The sequence below is a fragment of the Carassius auratus genome, chromosome 4 (genome assembly GCF_003368295.1).
Source record: "Carassius auratus strain Wakin chromosome 4, ASM336829v1, whole genome shotgun sequence".
In the NCBI taxonomy this organism is placed as follows: Eukaryota; Metazoa; Chordata; class Actinopteri; order Cypriniformes; family Cyprinidae; genus Carassius; species Carassius auratus.
The window spans coordinates 7,192,984-7,213,498 of NC_039246.1; the positions used below are offsets into that span (position 1 = coordinate 7,192,984).

The following is a 20,515-nucleotide window of genomic DNA, read 5'->3' on the forward strand; positions in this document are numbered from 1 at the left end:
AGTAATTGCACTCCAGTTAATTGCACCAGGTGCAGGCAATCTATTGTCATTAGCCTCCTTATAAATACCAGTCTTTCCCTGTTGTTTGCATGGAGTCCTTACCCTTCATATGTCCAGTCTTCTCGCTCCCCGAGAATCTTCCTTCCTCATATTCTGAGTTCCCGTTCCTATTCCTTTCTTGTTTGTTTGTTTTTGTTTGGACTGCATTCTGGTTTTGACCTTGGCATGTCTGACAACGAATTTGGATTATCCCCAATAAAGCATACCTGCGATTGGATCTCTCGTCTCCCTGTGTTTCACTGGTCGCGATTTGTTACAGTTTACCCACTGGACATCTCTCAACTTTTTGATGTTGTGTTGATCAGTGATGAACAGAAAAGGATGATGGGAAACCTTTAGTTAGTGGCCACACTCCTCCAATTGCCAGCTTGATAGACAATAGCTTCTGATTGCCAATATATTCTGCTCTGCTGGGGAAATTTTCATGGAGAAGAAGGTAGGCCATGGATAAGGCTTGGCAGGTTTCCTCTGTCACTGAATATGTACCCCCACAACTCCAGTGGTAGGTGCATCAACTTATGAAACTCTATAAAAGTCAGCCCAGGGTCAGGATGGATTGAAACTCAAATGTTGGTATGGAAGGAAGAATGATTCCTGGTTCAGATCACCCTGGCCACCAGCCGAAGTAGCCCTCTTACGAGAAGAAGAGCTAGAACGGGGTGTGGCAGAGGGGACTCTATACCTTTTAAGGTAATCGAGTCTCGATCTCAATGCCGAGATGGTCATGTCCCCGCAATGAGAACATGAGACATCCACGAACGCAGTCTCAGCGTGCTGGAAGCCCAGACACGTGACACAGCAATCGTGACCGCCAGGAGGAGCAATATATCGACCTCACCCAGAAACACACGGGCGAAATGACATCTTTAAAAAGATGCAAATCGGCCCGTATCTCTTTTGTGAGAGAAATTGCTCTTTTAGGGGTGTTGAAACGCTCAGGGGAACGCGGGAGCTGTCGCAGGAAACCCAGACGAACCGCTGAATCGCGCCATCACACTAACACCAGCTCTTGCTTGTAAACGCTCCGGTGATTGCAGCAAGCGATGTGCTTGGCTCCAAAGCGAAAGCTTGAATGCGAGTTGCTCTTGTTGCTCCTTATATACCTGCTCTGCGGGGCGGAGCTCGCGATGCAAATTCCGCAGACCAAGGTACTTTGTGTACCATTGGCTCGTTTTGTACCACTCGAAGGTGATTGGGCTTTTGGGCAAGATCCCATTCGTAACGTCGAACGTGACCGACTGAAAGGGAACAATTAGTTCCTCACTATCCGCGCTGAAGCTGAGATCATTCGCCAGCTTAAGTGAAAGTTAACGAGCCTAGCGTTTTCGACTCGTACCTTACACTTCACATCCTGATGTCACGTGTCTTTACGGGACCTTACGGGTTGTGTGTGAACGCACGCACATATTCTGGGTAATCACTGGCAATGTGAAAGTGCAAAATCTAGCGACCCGGGAACAATTGCCAGGACACATTACCCGTGTATTTTCCGGAATCGCAGTGTGAAAAGGGCTAATTTGTCCTTTCTCTTTAGTGAAAGTGAAAGTGAAGTGACATTCAGCCAAGTATGGTGACCCATACTCAGAATTTGTGCTCTGCATTTAACCCATCCGAAATGCACACACACAGAGCAGTGAACACACACACACACTGTGAGCACACACCCGGAGCAGTGGGCAGCCATTTATGCTGCGGCGCCCGGGGAGCAGTTGGGGGTTCGATTGCCTTGCTCAAGGGCACCTAAGTCATGGTATTGAAGGTGGAGAGAGAACTGTACATGCACTCCCCCCACCCACAATTCCGTCTGGCCCGAGACTAGAACCCACAACCCTTCGATTGGGAGTCCAACCCTCTAACCATTAGGCCACGACTTCCCACGACTTAGAGTGTTACAAGCTCTTGGTGCATAAAGAAGATCTGTAAAGTGGCAAAGACTAAAGTCGCAAATCCAAAGAGATATTCTTTATAAGTCAACCAGTCCCTCCTAAAATGGCTCATTCTAACATGCCTCCACATGTCTACATCATGATGTGTGAAGATTTGCATATCGCCACCCAAATGTTCACGAAAAGAAAGAAGGCATAACTTTTATATTCGCTGTTGCTGCCAGCACCATGCTGTGTAGACGCTGTTTCATTGTGAAAGTGAAACTACTTTGTTTGACCTTCCAAAAGAGGACACAACTAGAAATCAGTGGTTAATTAAAACACTGTTCCAGAACAGTTCAACCCAAATATTTGTTTGTTTGTGCAACGCATTTTATGGAAGATAAGGACTGTTTCCTGAACCAGTGGCCTTCAATGCGTCTGTGGCACAAAGGCTGTTCTATAAAGTGGGGCAGTTCTAACTGCAAAGACAGAATGATGCTTCTGACTCACAGCCTGTAAGTACTTTTTTATATTTAAATAATTTGCCACTGATGATTCAAATGCAAGTTTTAAACAGTGGAGAGTATGTTTATGCAGCGCGATGCACAATGCAATGAATAAAAAGACAGTATAAGTCATAATAAGTAATTATGTCCCCACCATGTGCAGCAAATGCCTAGTTTAATGGGTTTTAATCTTTTTGTCTCGTCGTGCTGGTGTTCTGACCAGGACACACACATAACTGTATGGCAAGGGGCATAATATTTCTCTCACATTGTTGAGGTATTCAGCCAATCACAATGCACTGGATAGCTGGCCAATCAGCGCACACCTTGCTTTTTCAGTCCGATTAGCTTTGTAAAAATCGACGCATTTCAGAAAGGCAAGGCATACAGGAGAGACAATAATTTACATTACTGTATTTGGAAAATAATGTGATTTTTAACCTTAAACCACATAAACATATTGCATTACACCAAATACACAAAATAATGTTCTTTTTAGCAATGTAATATGACCCCTTTAAATTACATTAATGCAATTTCTATTGAAACTCATATTACACATTTGTTATTTTGCAATTGAGTACATAAAAAAAAAAAAAAAAAAAAACTTTAAATGTAATACTGGCACTATAGTTACAATTATAATTAAGTACTTATTTAAATCACTAACTAACTAAATATGAATTAAAAGTTATTTATATCTACCGTAGGTGAAATTTGGTATTACATAGTGCACCTTTTAAAAGTGTACTTAAATGAAAGAAACATTTATGCATGTATACTCTCTTTAAGAACCCTTGGGATTGCATTAATATCATTAATATTATATTTTAAGTACATTTATTATTTGTTATACTTATATTTGTATTTATGCTTATACGTATATACATGCAGTCATTATTTTTGCAGTTTTGTTTAGTGTCACTAGTGATGCAGAAATTACACTCTACCTAAAAGTTTACAAAGGTTAAAAAAAGCACTGTCAGTTCCAGATTCTCCTCACTGAATATTTAAAGATGTCCTCAAAGTTTGTTCTCTTCTCCTTACTGAAAGCTGCATTTGAATCAACTCCAGACAGCTTCTTGTCTTCACTTTCTGCCAGGGACACAGGGTCACAAGTCCGCTTTTGGAGTTTGTCTCAAATAAGGACAAGTTGTTTTTCTAATTTGGTTGTACTGCTGAGAACACATGTCCCTGCAGGGAGGGAGGAAAGGTTTCTACTTGAAATGGGATTGATGGGATGGAAAGATATAAGGGCATGATGGAAGGTGGAGGATGCCTGGTTTTCAGAATGTTCCTGATGAGTGATGACAGCAAGGAGATGAAAGTCTGTCCTAATTTGACTTAATTTAATCATTGGTGTGGTAATTTGAATTTGTGCGACTCATTTAATTTTTCTTCCATTTGTATTGGTACAGACAGCAAAGAAATGAGTGAAAATTATTGAGAAGAAAGGACAAATCAATTTTTTTTTTTCAACCAGAATTGGTACCACTTTACAATAAGGTTCCCTTGATTAACTACATAAGCCATGGTCTTAACCACAATGATCCTAAAAATAAACTTTATTATCTTAATACAGAATATAGCATATAGGATATAATCATGAGGTAAACATATGGTAACTTTACCCTTTATTTCAATCACTGCCTCTAAGTCTAATTACTGTTTGATTATGTGTGCGTGTGTGTGGAGTGGGCTCTAGAGGTACAGGTTGCTCTCGGGAATCCCTCTGACTCTGAAGTGGTGCCTCAGGTGCGACTCACAATAGTTCCAGCTCTCACCTCAATTAGAACACGCAGGTGTTCGCCCCAAATGATCCGACTTAACTCTTTTGGGCACACACACATAGACATCTACTACAAACATGAATACACACACTTGCATATTCCGCCTGGCATACATTAACTCCCTATCTGCTCCTTGGCTCCTATTTGGCTCCCTGTTTCTCAACATATTTGTCTGCAGCTGAGAAGCTACAGGATAGCAGTGTGTGCCAACACCTGTGCAGCTAGATAGAAATGAAGGAAAGACATAGTTATGCCATTCATATTCCACTTAACGATACTATGATTTATTTAGTACTTTTTCAGTGCAGAATAATTCATCCTAATATTATCCACTATGTTTTTAATATAAGAATGAGCTGGTCCATTTGTAACTTGAATGTGCGAGGCATTCAGTGTCATGCACTTCCAGTTACTTTAGCTGTGCTAAAACAGTCTGTTATGCTGTTTGATATAGCAAATTATATTATTATTTTTTATTTTATTTTATCACAGTCATAAACACACTGCTTTGTTGTGAAAATAGTACTGCCATTCTTCTAATTATTTACCTATAGTGAATAAAGAATTAAAGGTATTGCACATTCATGGAAAGTATGTGTTGCAGCACATTATGGATACAACGTGCCATATTGGATTCATGTTTATAATAATAATAAAACAATATTCTTTTTGTAACATTTAATTATTTTATATTGTTAAATATTTTATGCATTAATAAATATTTATTAAATACTGTAATACTTTATTACATAATTAAATATGAACTTAAAATGTTTAATTACACTAAACTTGTGTATCTGTATTATTAACTATCATCATGAACAAGAAGCAGTGAGTTACATGGAATTTTCACAAACCTTTACAACACAACAACAATAGTTTTTGGTTTATTTTGATTCAGATATGACCAGAAGAAAAGCTTTAGGTTCACTGAATGAGTCACTCATTAACTTATAGTTAACATAGCTACCGTTATTCAAGTGAGTGAGCTAATTTGTGATTGTTTTGAATGATTCATTTGCGACACATTGCAAAAGGAAGATGCAATGTATACTTTTAATTGTTTTGAGACATCCTGTCCTACTCATTACACAGTTCAGACTTTCGCAACTAAGCTAAACATGATTCCTTTTACTGTGGTGTCGGTGACAAATGTAGATTACTGTAGAGAAGACTGTCAGAGTGTTTTAATATGGTGTTGTTTCCACACCAGCTGAAAAATGCAGACGCTCAAGAACCAAGCATCATGAAAATCATTCGGTTCCAGTATTTGTACACAAAATGGAATCAAATTTGGTTCTCCATTCTCAACCCTAGCACTGTGCTAGAATCTTCTCAGTGTGGATGCCAGGCACGTCTGTGTGGTTATGACAGGGTGACTGGCTCTGGCTTTTTGCATGGCAGAAACCCAAATCATGAATATCACATTTTCTATTGAGTGCTTTTAGATTGCTTCATTTTTCTTTTTCTTTTTTTCTTTTTTACGTGTCTGTGCAGTCAGCAGCAGCATCTGAAAAAGCCTTGCACATCATTAGTCAGAGCCGTACGTGCTCAGAGATACGAATGTGGGGGGAAGGGTGTAAAAAGGTGACTATGCAAAGGTGACTTTCAAACATATGCAGCACTCTCTGCTGCACGCAATGGACAGAGAGACAGAGAGAGATTGGGAAAGGGCGCACAGCAGTGGAATTGGCAGTGCAACCACATGTCTGTACATAGTGACTGCACGCTGACTCACTCACAAATCATTATATATATATATATATATATATATATATATATATATATATATATATATATATATATATATATAAATTAATGTTTGTGGCCTACCCTCCTTGTGAAGGGTGTCAATGATTGTCTTCTGGACAACTTTGAAGGCTCGAGTAATTGGAGTTGAATTACTGAAATAAATGAACTTTTCCACAACATTCTAATTTATTGAGATGCACCTGCATGTATTATTGTTATTATTATAATTATTATTGTTTATTATTTAATTTTTTTAAGGAATTATTTTCTTATATATTACTTAGAATTTCCTGTAAGAAATCAAATACACTGCTGGGCAAATTATATTATACTTATTTCCTAATGCAAATTTTATGATTGTTTCATATACTACAAACGATTATTAAAATTTTCTGCACAGGATAAGGTAGAAAATATACTTTATAGTTTCTGCATACTGTAATAAATAATCAGTCAATTAGCACATTTATTTATTGTGTTCATTGTCTTAACGTTTCACCAGGTCATTCTGCTTTTTTTTAGACTAGCTGCAGATATAGCCTGTGCGTGTATCCTAACCAAAATAGAATGGGGGGTTAAAATATGGCCAAGAGATGAATCCCTTTAAGTTAATCATATGAGAATGGAGTTAGCTTCCAGAAAAATCTCAGAAACATTGCACTTGATGTCTGTGAAGGACTGCAGCTGTGGATTGCATGCACATGTGGTCAGTGCTGCAGTGCAGTTATGCAGTGCTAATTGCCCTCAGCGCTCTGACCTTACAGAACTCTTGGTTACATCACCAGTTCATGTGGAGATGACTCAGAGCTTAAACTGCAATGGTGCATGTCTGAACATATCCTTCCCATTAAACCACAAATAATTTGCTTTATTGCAATTTCGTTTAACGAGCCTACAGGCATTTGAAGAAATTAGCTTTCAGACATGCAACTTAATAACATTTTAAAGGTGCCTACTGGATCTATTAGTCTTCTTATTTGAGACTGTCATAACAGAGAGGCTCACTTTGTAATATGGTCATTTTTGGCTATCTATATAAAGCTCTCTAGCGCCACCTATGGTTTAAATTTCACTTATGTTTTAGATGTAACACTTGGCATAAAGGTCTATTCATTAACATTAGTTACTGCATTAGTTAACATAAACTAACAATGCACCATATATTTTCTTACAGCATTTATTAACCTTTAGTAATGTTAATGAACAATTTTTTTTTTTTTTTTTTTTTTGTTCATGTTAGTTCACAGTACATTATGTAACTTTTGATGTTTTAAATCTGTCAGTAAATTAACATTAATAGAATAGAATTGTTAACCGTTAGTTCTTTTTGAGAAAACATGACTCATGTTAAGAAATTAAACCTTATTGTACAATGCTGCCGCCTTAGCTTACTTTTGAACAGTGGTACAGAATGAAAAAAAAAATGTTTTAAACCCTTTTGTTTATTTATTTATTTATTTTAGAATTTCAATTCCAATTTTGGGAATTTCCCATTGTTCTGGAGACAAAATAAAGCATTAACATTTAACTTACCAGCAAACAGGAAGTGGTGCTGTATCTTGACAAATATTTGCTTGTTGAAATGAAACATTATTAAGCGTACAGTCTCCAGCGTACTGTGATTAGATTATCTGAATCAGTTCTTCTTTTTCTAAATCATTGTTAGTTGGTTGTTGAACATGTCTGGGATTAGTTAATTAGAAAAAAATACGTTTATCATCATGAAGCATATTTTTACCTTTACAGTTGTTGACAAAAATAAATTTCATTAGTGTTAATCTTATTAACGAAATGTACCAACTCAAACCATTCTTGGCTGACAGTTGCGTGTGTTTATCTATTGTGGCTGTTGTTGTTGTTTCCCCAAAAGGTTGAATGCACATATTCGGCCTGAATTCTGCAGTCTCAAAGCTGTTAACAGGACAAAATAGAAGCGACGGACAAACGTAATGAGCTGTGTGCATCCCGCATGCTTAACAGAAGGGTGAACCAGTGGCATCAATATGAAAAACCCACGCATCCGCTACAGTAACATCATAATTTGCCTTGTGTCGATATGTGGCTGGTCTCAGCCTGGGTGGGTGTTCTGGTCTTTTGTGAATGTTGTGCTAAAGGCTTAGCATTATTTCGCCAAGTAGCACATGTGCATGGATCAACATCTCTGTGGGTTTTGGATGTTGGCTTTATTATTATTATTATTACTGATACTATGCTTGAATGTTTTTGGTGTAATTGGTTATAAAAAAAATGGCCTTTTAAAGGACGTTTAAAATGTTTATGTTTTGTTACCTTAAATGACCTTTATCATTTAGCTTCGGATTTTAGTGGCCGAGTTGGGAGTTATTTTGAGAGCAACAACAAAAAAAAAATTGACCTAGAAGCATCTAAAAAATATCCAGGAAGTATATAAGTAGATGGTTTCCACATTGCGCTTACAAAACCTACGTCACAGCGCAGTGGTGTAAAAGGCACAAACATTTGGTTTGCTATTTAAACCTTAAATCTTAAAGTATTAACGTCCCAACCATTTTCGGTCGTCTCTCACCCCTGCCCTGTTTTGCTTGTGTTGAGGGGAGAATGCAGAAACTTGCGAGACTGCTCTAGCTTCCTGCTGATGCAAACCTTTCAAGGAGGCTTAGTGCTTTAATACTGAATGAGTGTATGTGTTTGTACATTTGCGACTTTGAGAGATGGGGCTAAGTCTATTTTTACAAGCTGATCCCCACAGGACTATCCACATGCTATTCTTGCCTATTTTTAACGATTAATCCACCTTATGGACTGAGTATCATGATTTATGCATCATATTCTGTTCAACAGGACGAATTTGGCTGTGAATATGAGCCACGGCAGATGGTACTTTAAAGATGCTTTCATGCTAGAATCTGATGTCTATTTGTTCTAGTTTGGTTTGGTTTTTAGATTGTTTGGTTTCTGAACTTTTCTTTTTTTTTTATTGAGTCTGTGTGAAAATAATATTCTGGGCAACCTAAGGTATGTTTCTTTGAGTACATCCCTAAATCCCAGGCTTCCAAATCAATGAAGTGATACAAGATATCAGTTTTCAAGATCTCACTGGTCTGAAATAATCTGTATTAAACATAAAATATATTCAAAGTGGCTGTCAGTGTGTCACACTGAGCTGCAGTTTGTGTACAGACAAATTATAGCCACATTTTGTCTTTATAGGACACAATGTAAATGTCATCTTGATATGTTTCACTTCTCTGGTGTCCTGAAGATACTTGTGGCTTAGCTTAATTGGATTCCTATTACAATCAATCAAAGTGATTCCAACAATCATATTTTTTCCACAACAGTGAAACTTGATTTGATACAAGATGTCACAAAATTCCACACATGCTCTTCTGTCAACGTGTGAAATACTCAGCCAATTTATAAGTGGCATGTAAATGCATAATAAACTGCCACAGTTAGAATGAGAACAAGACATGGACATGATTTCAGAGCTGTGGGAAGATTAAGGCTCTGAACAGTTTGTGTTGACCAGTTGGAGCTTCATACATTTTTTTTTTAAATGGGGAATTAGAGGTTTAAACTTGGATGATGGGGCAAAACATTTTGGAAATCTTCGTCCACTGTATGTACTATTTGTTTAATCTGGAATATTAATTCTTGGCTGCATTGTCATTAGGTCTGCTGGTCTGTCACAAGCTCACAGGGCGATGACCTCATTGCAGAGAAGGACAAAAATGATTTCTATGTTGAAAAGAGGCTTTTAGAAGAAAGCCTTTCTTAAAACAGATAGACATTTAAGTTATTTGGATGCTTTTAGTGCATGACATCAGGCGACTCATATTAAGTATGTTAATGCATTTTTACAAAGAAAATAAGTAGTGCTTGTCTGAATAATATTTATTATTCAGGTACTTGATAATATTTAGGGGATATTACAGTTTGATTTGATGCAACTGTACTACACAATTATAACACATCTTAAAAAATAAATCAAATCAAATAAAAATAATTACCCCAAAATGTAAATTTGCTGCTAATTTACTCACCCTCAGGCCATCCAAGATATAGATAATTTTTTTCTTTCAGTAGAACAGTAAAGAAGATTCCATTCCACTTTAGTATAGGGACCAATTTTCATTATTAATTAGTTGCACATTAGCATGCATATTATTTACATATTGACTTTTTATTAGTACTAATTAAGCACATATTATTTGCACATATTGTCACTTTAAAAGTAAAAAAAAAAAAAAAAAAACATACACAAACAAGACAAAATAATACCATAGAATTGTTTTGGTTATTCTAGGGTATTCTAGGTAGAAAAAACAAGTTTTATGTCTAGTCTGGAGCATTTGTGAATCACATTTATTGTATAATGCTATCCACATTGTACTTTCACACAAATATAAGCCTATAGGTGAGACTTTTGGTTCATTAGCCGTTGTAGGAAAATAACGAGAAGAATTACAATGTATGGTAAACGGTAAAACTGTTGGCACTACAAACCAGTGTGCCCATAATTAAGATAATGCATTCAAATAATATGGTAAGACACACCAATTTGCAATATCAAGCAGCAAAACGAGCAGTTTTGTACAGTTAAAGATAGCTGGACACGGATGAGACCGGAAACAAGACCCATAAAATGTACAAATGCCCATGCAAAATTTCACAGGAAGAATAAGGTGGATTATGCTTATAGTCTCCTGCCCTCTGGCATCAGGAAAAACATGAAATAAATATTATTTTAATAAAATTTTACAAATTTTGGGTTATGTCATCTAGGGTGCCTGGAAAAGTGCTGTATACTTAAGCTTACTTAAGTCTGGATTAGTTTATATACTTTTAGACCCCTGTCATCAACACACATACACGATCAAATGATTCCACTCACCAGGCCTAATCCTCTGTAAGATGGGGCTCAAACATGCCTTGAGACAAATTTTTGAAGAACTTTGTTTGTGAACATCTGTATTTTTGAGTGAGTCCATCGAAACTATTGTAATCCTTTCTGAAGTATTTTATACATTTAAATCTGGTCAACTAACAACAGAATTTTAAAATGCATCTTGGTCATTCCTTTACACAACAATGTTATAAATTAACAGAGATTATTAGATTTTTGTTATTATGTTTATATAGGCATACTATTTATCACAGACTGATCAGGGTAATTGACATTTTTTTTTAGATATTCATTTGCATTTTAATATATTTATACCGCCTCAAAATGATTGACAGTTATGTTGTATTTCTTTTTCTTTTTAATTTTTGTATTGTATTGAAAGATTTTGATTATACCACCAACTACTATTCCTGGTTATTAGTTTTTAAAGACATTTAAAACTTTAAACTTGAATTTAAACTAATCAAACACAATTTAAACTTTAAATTGATAAATCCTCAACTGTACAAACTTGGATCTTATGTTGTGTTTATGCTTTTAAAATGATGAATTTCTTCTTGTGCTGTCAGAAACATGACTTTCATCTTTTCAAAAGCCCTTGGGCTGCCTATGAGTTCAGGGTCCTTTGAAATCTATAATTTTATTCTGAATCAGATTACAGCACTCCTCTTTCTCCTTTAAACAGAATCATCCTGTTGAAAGTTACTGTTGATTTCTTTCAAGCATACCTTGGCTATCCTTTTGAATTTTAACATTTGCTTTGGAATGTTAAATAATGGTCAGGTGTTTTTCAAGGTCGTTGGTTTTAATACTTGCTTAAGTTTCATTTACACAGCTGTAAATTCACTGAGCCTATTGACCAAATCCACATTTATGTCGTCTCTATTCAAAAAGTCATTATCCGTGTCAACATCAGTAAGTCTTGCTCTAGTAATCTGCTCCCATTCGAGGCATAGGGTGTACATAACCTATTAACAATCCAGGTAACAAAAACACAATTAGAAGAACCATTAAAAATAACAATTTATTTACCACCTCACTTTTACCCAACCTCCTCTTGCTAATCTTTTTTGCCATGTGGATTTATCATTGAGGATGTCAATAAAATATAAAAAAATATGGAAATGTATAGTTCAAATAAATAAAAAAATAAGAAAGTAAATAAAAACATAAATAAATCAATTACTTAAATGTATCACAAATAATTTCATTTATCAGTATTTACTGAGAGGAGTCTGCAAACACTGAATGGACATTGATTGGCTGTGCTGACTTCTCTGCTTTGCATTAGGTGATACCTCAAAAATAGCTCAAATGGTAAAAAAAAAAAAGTGTATTAAATAACCCTTGCATGAATGGAGAAACAAAATGTTCATTTGGGGTAAACTGAATTCAGGGGTAACCAGACTTGCTTCTGTAGGGCTACAATTGCCTTGTCCCAAATGGCACTCTAAACCCTTGAGATCTTCCTCTGAATCCACACTTTCATAACGTAATGCCACTTTGACTGCTGGGCTTAGCAAAAGTGTGCATTGAGGGTACATATCAGTTGCAAAGTGGGTGCTCATGGGCATACTTCTAAAAGCTGAAATGACGAATGAACACCCTAGGGTTCTGTGGACTCAATTAACTGGAAAGACCACAAGTGCACATGAAGTCTGCCATTTGGGACAATTCTGCAGAGTTCAGCTCCAGCTCAGGGTGTTCAGGATTGCTGGAATCTAAAAGGCAGGTGTGTTGAAGTAGAGTTGGAGCTGAAGTCTGCAGGAAGTTAACAGCAGGTTGCTAACTCTGCCTCAATTAAAATGAATTAAAACAACATATTATAAATTTAGAGATTAATCCTGAGTAATAGATCAAATTGGCAGCCCTATATTTAGCGTTATGGTTTTTCTTTGTAACCATAACCTTATACTAGGGCTGTCACTTTTAGTTCGAAAATCGATTGCACAATCGATCGGACCAACCAAAAAAAGTTTCGAAAATGAAAATAGGGAATCGATTTTAACCAAATATGTACACTATTAATTTTAAATAATTAAACAATAAAAAATAGATATATAACAAAACTCACAAACAAGCAGAAAAAGAAAATAAAGAATTCCGAAAGTGCAGTATGCGTTGCAAAAGCTAGACAGAAAATACCAGCAATTTTCACGCCTATAAGACCCAGTGACGTCGAAAGCGACCTCTTATGCTGCGTTCACACCAAATGCGTATAGAGCGTCTGGCGCGAATGATTTCAATGTTAAGTCAATGTAAAGACGCGTTTTTCGCCTCATTCACGCATCTAGTTACAGGAGATTCTGAGTTATAAAAAGGACCATTGCAAGCTGTCAGCGACCGGCTTCTGTGGTGGAAAATTGGCGGTAATACCCTCACCTTGCGCAGCTGTACCTGAGTGTCCCTGGGACATCAGTGCGGTCGGAGCGCATCTCTCAACAGCTGGACATATAGTGAATAAAAACGTTTCATTTTTTTTTTTTTTTACAGTTGTTTGAAATGGATTGAATCATTATTTAAAATAATCTTGGAGATTTTTGAATTGCCTACATCATGAATGCAGCCGGGTTGAAGCCTGCAGTGATGTTTTTCTTTTGTTATGGCAGCCACCCCCTCTGTATATATATTTTTTCGAGAATGTTGCACTCCTGTTGTTATTCTTCACGAAACTTCATGCCAGTAAATAAGAAATATTGCTGACTTGTGCGTTCCCAGCGCTCTCTTTACGTTCGTCTGTTATTTGACATTGAAAAAGGAAACGCCTTTATTTTTTAGACATGGAAAATCGATTTTACAATCGATTCAATGAACACAAAATCACGAAAATGATTTTTTTTTTCACAAAATTGACAGCCCTACCTTATACAGACCAACTTGAATGAGAAACCAACTTTACTGAAGTATATTGATGTAGTCTTTAAGTTTTGGGGAAGTTTACTTCCTCATAATTTAAATATTGGATTATGAAATTTAGTCGTTATAAACCAGGTGGCTTGAAAGTTGTCATGTTTGTTAGTATTCACATATCAGTTGTTGCTCAGCTGTATATAACCTTCATGCTGAAATTGAGTTCTAGTTTTCTTTGAGCCAGTATCTTACTGCATATAGGAAAATGAAGTTCTGACACCAAATAGGATGATTCCTAATTTCGTAACACCAGCTGTCAAGAATGGTGGAGAAAGCGGGCTGGTCTGGGGATTTTGTTGGATCAGCAACTTGCACTTTCTGTCACTGTGAACCAAAAAGACATGCACAGCATTTTGCAATGCCATTTAATACTTTCTAACATAGTTAGTCCAGAGTTTATCCTACAGCAAGATAATAACCTAAAATATTCTTCTGGGCTATGTCAAGACTACCTCAGAAGACGTGAAGGCCTCAAATCATGGAAAGATGGACTGTAAAGTTTTTAGACTAAAAAACCCATGGAGTTGGTTGAACTGAATAGAAGGGTGAAAGCAACCCCAAGAAATGCAACATTTGCAAAAACTTCTGCAACATTCAGTTTGATCCAACCATAAATTTGGACTAGATTTTCTTAAACAATAATGCATGGCTTCATGTATTTATAAATGGTGTATTTAAAAAAAGAAAAGAAAAAAGTTAGCAAACATATTTATTTTACAGTCCTGTTCCTCATGGACATACTGTGTACTTATAGTAATTACAATAACTATGTAATAACTAGGTACTAACCCTGAACCTACCCCTAAACCTAACCCTACCCCATGTAGTTACCTTGTGTTACAAGAACGTTCTTAGATAAATATACTGTAAGTACACTATAATTACATGTTAGTACACATACTGTAAAATAAAGTGCAACCCATATTTCCTATTTGGAATAATAATCTAGCCGGGAACTGAAATAATAAACTCACATATATAATTTAAATGGATTAAAAATGCCACTTTATGCCAATATGGTTTCTGTAGGCATGGTTCCCTTTCCTCTTGACCTCCTGCTGCTGTGTCCTTGAGTTGACTCTAAATCCAGTGGTACTCCTCCAAGAGGGACTAGAATGAATCACTCTGAATTACTCTTCAAGTAATTGCGGAGAAGAGTTAAAGGGTTGAAATAGAGGTTGAAGGAGAAAACGAGATGATCTGTCTTACCAAATGGGATTTCTGCCCCCTACATGTCCAAAGGCTGTAGAGCTAAAATAACAGCATAACTTTTATTAACTCAGCCATATGACATCTTGAGTAATACTACTTACCCTCTTTGTGCCAAATCCTCTTTTATTTGCTCTGACGGACTGGAGGGACCAGCGGCATTGAGGGTGAAAAAAGGAAGCAGAGGCTTTGGTGTGTTGGAGGATGCGGTGGTGTTTATGGACATGTCATTTATGATGGCACCCTCATATCTGGAGATTAAAGCAGTAAGCTGAATGGCAGATGCTTTGTGTTCTGTATTAGGAAGAGGGCAGAGGGGTGTGAGTTGGCTTTTGAATTGACATGGAAGATTGTCCTTCATGGTGTCCTGCTCAGAGACATTTCAATGTCAGGGTTTCACGGTTAACGGGTCTCTTTCAGAATAACTGTCTTTTTATCTATCTCTCTGTATCTTCATGTAAAATTTTGGGCTGTAGTGCCTAAAGTAGTAGCTCTTGTCCTATGAGTGGCTGCTCATTCACAGTGTGAGCTTTGCTGTGCTATTCTGTGAGTTGCCACAAATAGATGCCTTCATTTAACACTCCATTACACAGTAAACAGGACAGTCAACTATGACAGTGCAAAGACAGATGCACTAGTATCCTTCTGTGTGAAGCTGTGCTAGGTCAGCTTCTAGAATATTTGTGTCATAGTAGCACACCACTAAGTATAATCTGATACTAAAGCCAATTAATTGTATTGTCTGAGAAACTATATGAAAATAAGTCTTTATTAATCGGTAATCTGCCCCATCATCACAATTTGTGTAAAAAGGGATGAAAGTTGTTGGTGTTTTATATGTCCACTAGTGTTCATTTCAAAGGTATGCGATTTGAGGTATGCAAATATGCAGGTAGAAAAATAATTATTTTCCAATTATTTTGGTTCCGAAACGTTACTTGAATTAGCATAACTAGCCAAAGTATGATATTTACAGCAAACTTTCCATACCACATGTATTACAGTATTTCACACAATTTTGGTCTTGGCAAAATGACCCACTTTCTTTCTACTTAATAATGAGTCTAGAAAAAAGCCTTTACACTCTGGCGTGACCATTTCCCTGTTTCTTTTCTTACAGGAACCAGACGGTTCTACACCAGTTCTGCTGTCCTGCTCCAGACGCCCCTGAGTCTGACTCTCAGGCCTGTGTACCCAGGTAGGAGGAGGGGTTGGTTGGTGCCTCCTGACCAAAAACTCCATTTCCACAGTAAAGACTGTTTCTGATGGTGCTAGGCAACACAACTGCCTCTCTAGTTATACCCGTCTTGAAGTGGTTGTGAGTCTTTTCATGCCTTGTCTCCTCACGGTCAATTCAGTCCCCATTATCACAGTAAGCTGTGGCCTTGATAGAGCAAAAACTGATATGATTTCCCTCTAAATCAGGCGAAATGAAAAACGTGTATCTAATGTTTAACTGCCATGTTTGTCGGTAGGCACACGTTCCGCTCAGCTGGTTTAGCTAGAGGATACAAAAACCTTGGTCAGAGTAATTCCCTATTCTGTTAGCGTAACCATGTTTACACAAGGATCACGATAAGTATCTTGCTTTGCGCTGAATGCTTAAATCAATCAACTGGAGATTCTCATTTCTGGCCTTTTTAGTCACTTTTTTTTTAAGGCTACAAAACCAAAAACAACTGCAAGGTAATTAATTATGATCTTGTAATCAAATCTGCATTGGAAGCAATTATTCAAATATATAAAAGTAAGTTTCTGTAAGCTGTACGTTTCCAAAGAGAATTAATTTGTTTGTTCAAAAATGCTTTGCAAAGCAGTCAATAACAGCCACTGTATTTGATGTCACTTTGGGTAAACACATACAGTATGCTATATAAATAATATAAATGTGTACGATTTAGTTATATAAGATAAACAGTGAGGCGACAGTGGGTAACACAGCAAAAATTTTAACAAAGTTTTTGACAAACTGTGTAGACACGGTTATGGTGTGTAGTATGGTGCATTATTATGTATTCATAATTGAGGTATTAAAACTATTGTCAGATTAATCATTATTTGCCTATTTTCATATTATCGGAGTATATAGTAAATCAGGTTTTTTATAAAAATGTATAAACCTTTAATTCCTGTTGTTGTGCAGCTCTTCAGAGTGGCTTGAATTGGTGGGAAGTCGTCAATAGTCATTAAGGAAAGCACTCCATATTCTGTGGATCTGGGGTGTTTGGAAAGGTTGTATTGAAGAAGAAGAGATGAGCACAGCAACTAAAGCAAACTGGTATTGATGATGGCCTTTCTCTCCCAAAGCACTGGCCATTGTTAGTTTGGTTTGAACACCGCAGTCTCCCGCTGAGACGCCTCTAAATCTCACCGTAAACGCCACAGAGGGCACAAGTTATTGAATTAGACCTGGAAACATTGCCAGACTCGAAGAAGGAAGAAAAATGCGAACACACATCTCCCTTAGGTTTGTCTTGATAGTGTGTACTTCAGAGGTGGAACTAACATGGCATTTATTCATTGGAACGTGTTTGTATGAGCCTCAAATCCTCGGCCACTCATGGGTGTTAACCGAGAAAGAAGATTCAATAAGTCCAAGACACTAATTATTTGTAAATAGCTATATTTAATAATTATAATAACGGTAATGAATTTGGCTGGTAAGTAATAAAGTTCATTAGCCTGTAGGCTGTTTGTGGTTTCCAAGCAATATATCAGCTTGGCAGAATAATAACAACTTGGAATTTAACAGCATCTTCAAACACGGCTCATTCAACCAGAATTTAGTGTCAGAACTATGCGTTTCATTATATTTTTGACTTGATTAAAATCATTCAGTGTATTTTACGTCATGATTTACTATTTTGGGCTCGTTTTCACTGTTTATGCGTAAAATAAACTGTTGCAGTCCTTCATTTCCACTTGTGCACTGTGGATTGAGCTTACTTTCAAAAGGGAAACAATATTAACTTCTCTGTCAACACTTTACAGTAAGGTCTCATTAGTTATCATTAGTTAATGCATTAACTAACATATACTAACAATATACAGTACATTTGTTACCATATTTATTAATATTTGTTACTGTTAGTTAACAAAATACAATCTTTTATTCTTGGTTAATGTTGCTCAAGTCCATTACGTAAAGGGGTTATTATAAAATAATAATTTAAAATAAATGGTAGATAAACTAATTTACTAAATATTATTATTGTTATTATGGTTGCACTTTATTTTACAGTACGTGTACTAACATGTACTTATAGTCTACTTACAGTGTATTTATCTAAGAAAGTTCTGGTAACACAAGGTAACTACATGGGTTAGGGTTAGGGGTAGGTTCAGGGTTAGTACATAGTTATTACATAGCTATTGAAATTACTATAATAAGTACATAGTATGTACATGAGGAACAGGACTGTAAAAGAAAGTGTTACCGTTATTATTATTTTAATTCAAAATAAATAGACAGTTCCTGCAGAAAGAGTGCTGAACATTCAGTACCAAATCCAAGGACCTCTCCGGCACAGAGAAGCAAACCACTTCAGACAGGGCAGTGACGGCAGTCCTTGAGTTGCTGGCTGTTTGCTTTTCGAGAAGATTAGTTCTCGCTTTCTGTTGTCTGTCAATTTTGACTGTTTGTCAGTGGGTCAGTGTTCATGTTTCTCTCCTCATCACACCGCTGCACTCAGAAACACCAATTCATTCATGCCATCTTCTGCGCACTCATAATTCACCACTTCATCATATGTGTTATGCTGCTGTTATTACTATGTAAGAACAGCACTATTGTATGAAATAAAACTGAATGACTTAAGTTCAATTCTTAAGGATTCTCTCACAAGACTCGTTCTGACACAGCTAGCTAAACCTCAAGTGTGATAGATAGATAGATAGATAGATAGATAGATAGATAGATAGATAGATAGATAGATAGATAGATAGATAGATAGATAGATAGTCAGTCCAGCTGACTATACAATGAAAAAAAGGATAGTGTTGAGTTAGAACAATCTGAAATACTATGACAAGTTTGAAGTAGGGGCCACAGTCAGACATTTTGGCCCTGTGTTAGAAAAGTGTTTATAATATCAGCATATTGGCAGAAAAAACATCTCTGATCTCCAGTTTAGTCATTTTACACATCACAAACATCACGTTTCATCCTTCATAGTCAGCTTTGAGTGGAAACTACCTATGGTGTCTCTGCATGTTTATGGCGTAGAGTAGCGGCTTCTTGTTGTGTTTGTGTGTCTGCTTTTCTTGCAATCTTAAAACAGTAATTTTCAACACACTCTATCAAATAATCATCAATAAATGTGCATCTTATTTAACATGGAAAAGAAAAAAATATCTCCTAGTGAATTCAGGGTTTGCTTGGTGGGGGAGTTTTGCTTCATATCGATGTAATCACAATGATGAAAATCTTAGAAGACCTCATCATAGTGTACTTTCTCCTTATATTTTATTTTCCACACATGCCTAGTAAAAACGGCAATGAATGTTATAACCAGTGTTGCCAAGTCCTCGGTTTTCCTGCGGAATTGGCCTACTTTTATAAAGATGCTGGAATTTGAAGCGAAGGCCCCTGCCAACCAAAAGCTGAGGTGGAAACCCGGGAAGGAGGTTTTGACCCTCCATAATGCAAATGTGATGCAATTGTATAGCCATTTTCCCCAGAAATTCGATTGGGATAGTTTCACCCATGTTTTGAATACCACTCGGGGTGACTTTGTTACACGGACCTGGCAGCACTGGTAACAACAAGGTACATTTTGTGGGCTTCATTCTATCTACTGTATATCTGAATCTAAATCTATATATATAGATATATATATATATATATATATATATATATATATATATATATATATATATATATATATATATATATATATACTGTAAATGAAGGACTAATCACAAGTGTTACATGTCAGGAACTTTATTTTAGTTTTTTTATTGCATCATAATTCTTCTAATTATTATTATTTTTGAAATATGTATTTATATATTTCCACTTTAGAGAAACTTCAGATAATGTTCTTTCCACTGCTGCAGCTGAGATGCTGTTTTCAGTATCTTTGGTCTGGGATTGCTGTGAGAGGTATTGTTAGTTTAATATCTGTCAAGACCAGGAAGAAGGTAATCACAGATAGAAAATTTGCTTCAAGGAAACATGACAAACAACCATGACAAGCAGCAGCTGCGGCTCTCCTATAAAAACACACAGCATGGCCTTTATGACATATGAAGGGACAGGAGTAGCATGTGATGTCCTTCATTACGAGTCACTAGCAGCTTTTCTCTTTCAGATAACAAAATAAATACGACAAAGTCTATGGATAAAGTGTATGGCTGCAAAGTAAGTCATCTTGGATGAAAGTGTCTACCACATCTATAAATGTAAATGTTATCATCACTGCAAAAAGGGTGGAAATTATGTTAGCACCTTTTAACACTTTGGTTTATTAATACCCATATGAACAGAGCACACTCGAACCCAAAGCAGGCCTTGACCTAAAATAACGTGAT

The 20,515-nt window shown here is 36.5% G+C and overlaps 1 protein-coding gene across 3 annotated transcripts in view; it reads left to right on the plus strand.

The window, feature by feature from the left end:
- Positions 1-20,515, plus strand: part of LOC113057423 (IQ motif and SEC7 domain-containing protein 3-like) — a 115,835-nt gene that overhangs the window by 9,935 nt on the left and 85,385 nt on the right. For all 3 annotated transcript variants that reach the window (XM_026224853.1, XM_026224833.1, XM_026224843.1), the window contains exon 2: positions 16,104-16,181. In XM_026224853.1, coding sequence (XP_026080638.1) covers positions 16,104-16,181 — 78 coding nt within the window. The remainder of the gene's footprint in view (positions 1-16,103; positions 16,182-20,515) is intronic.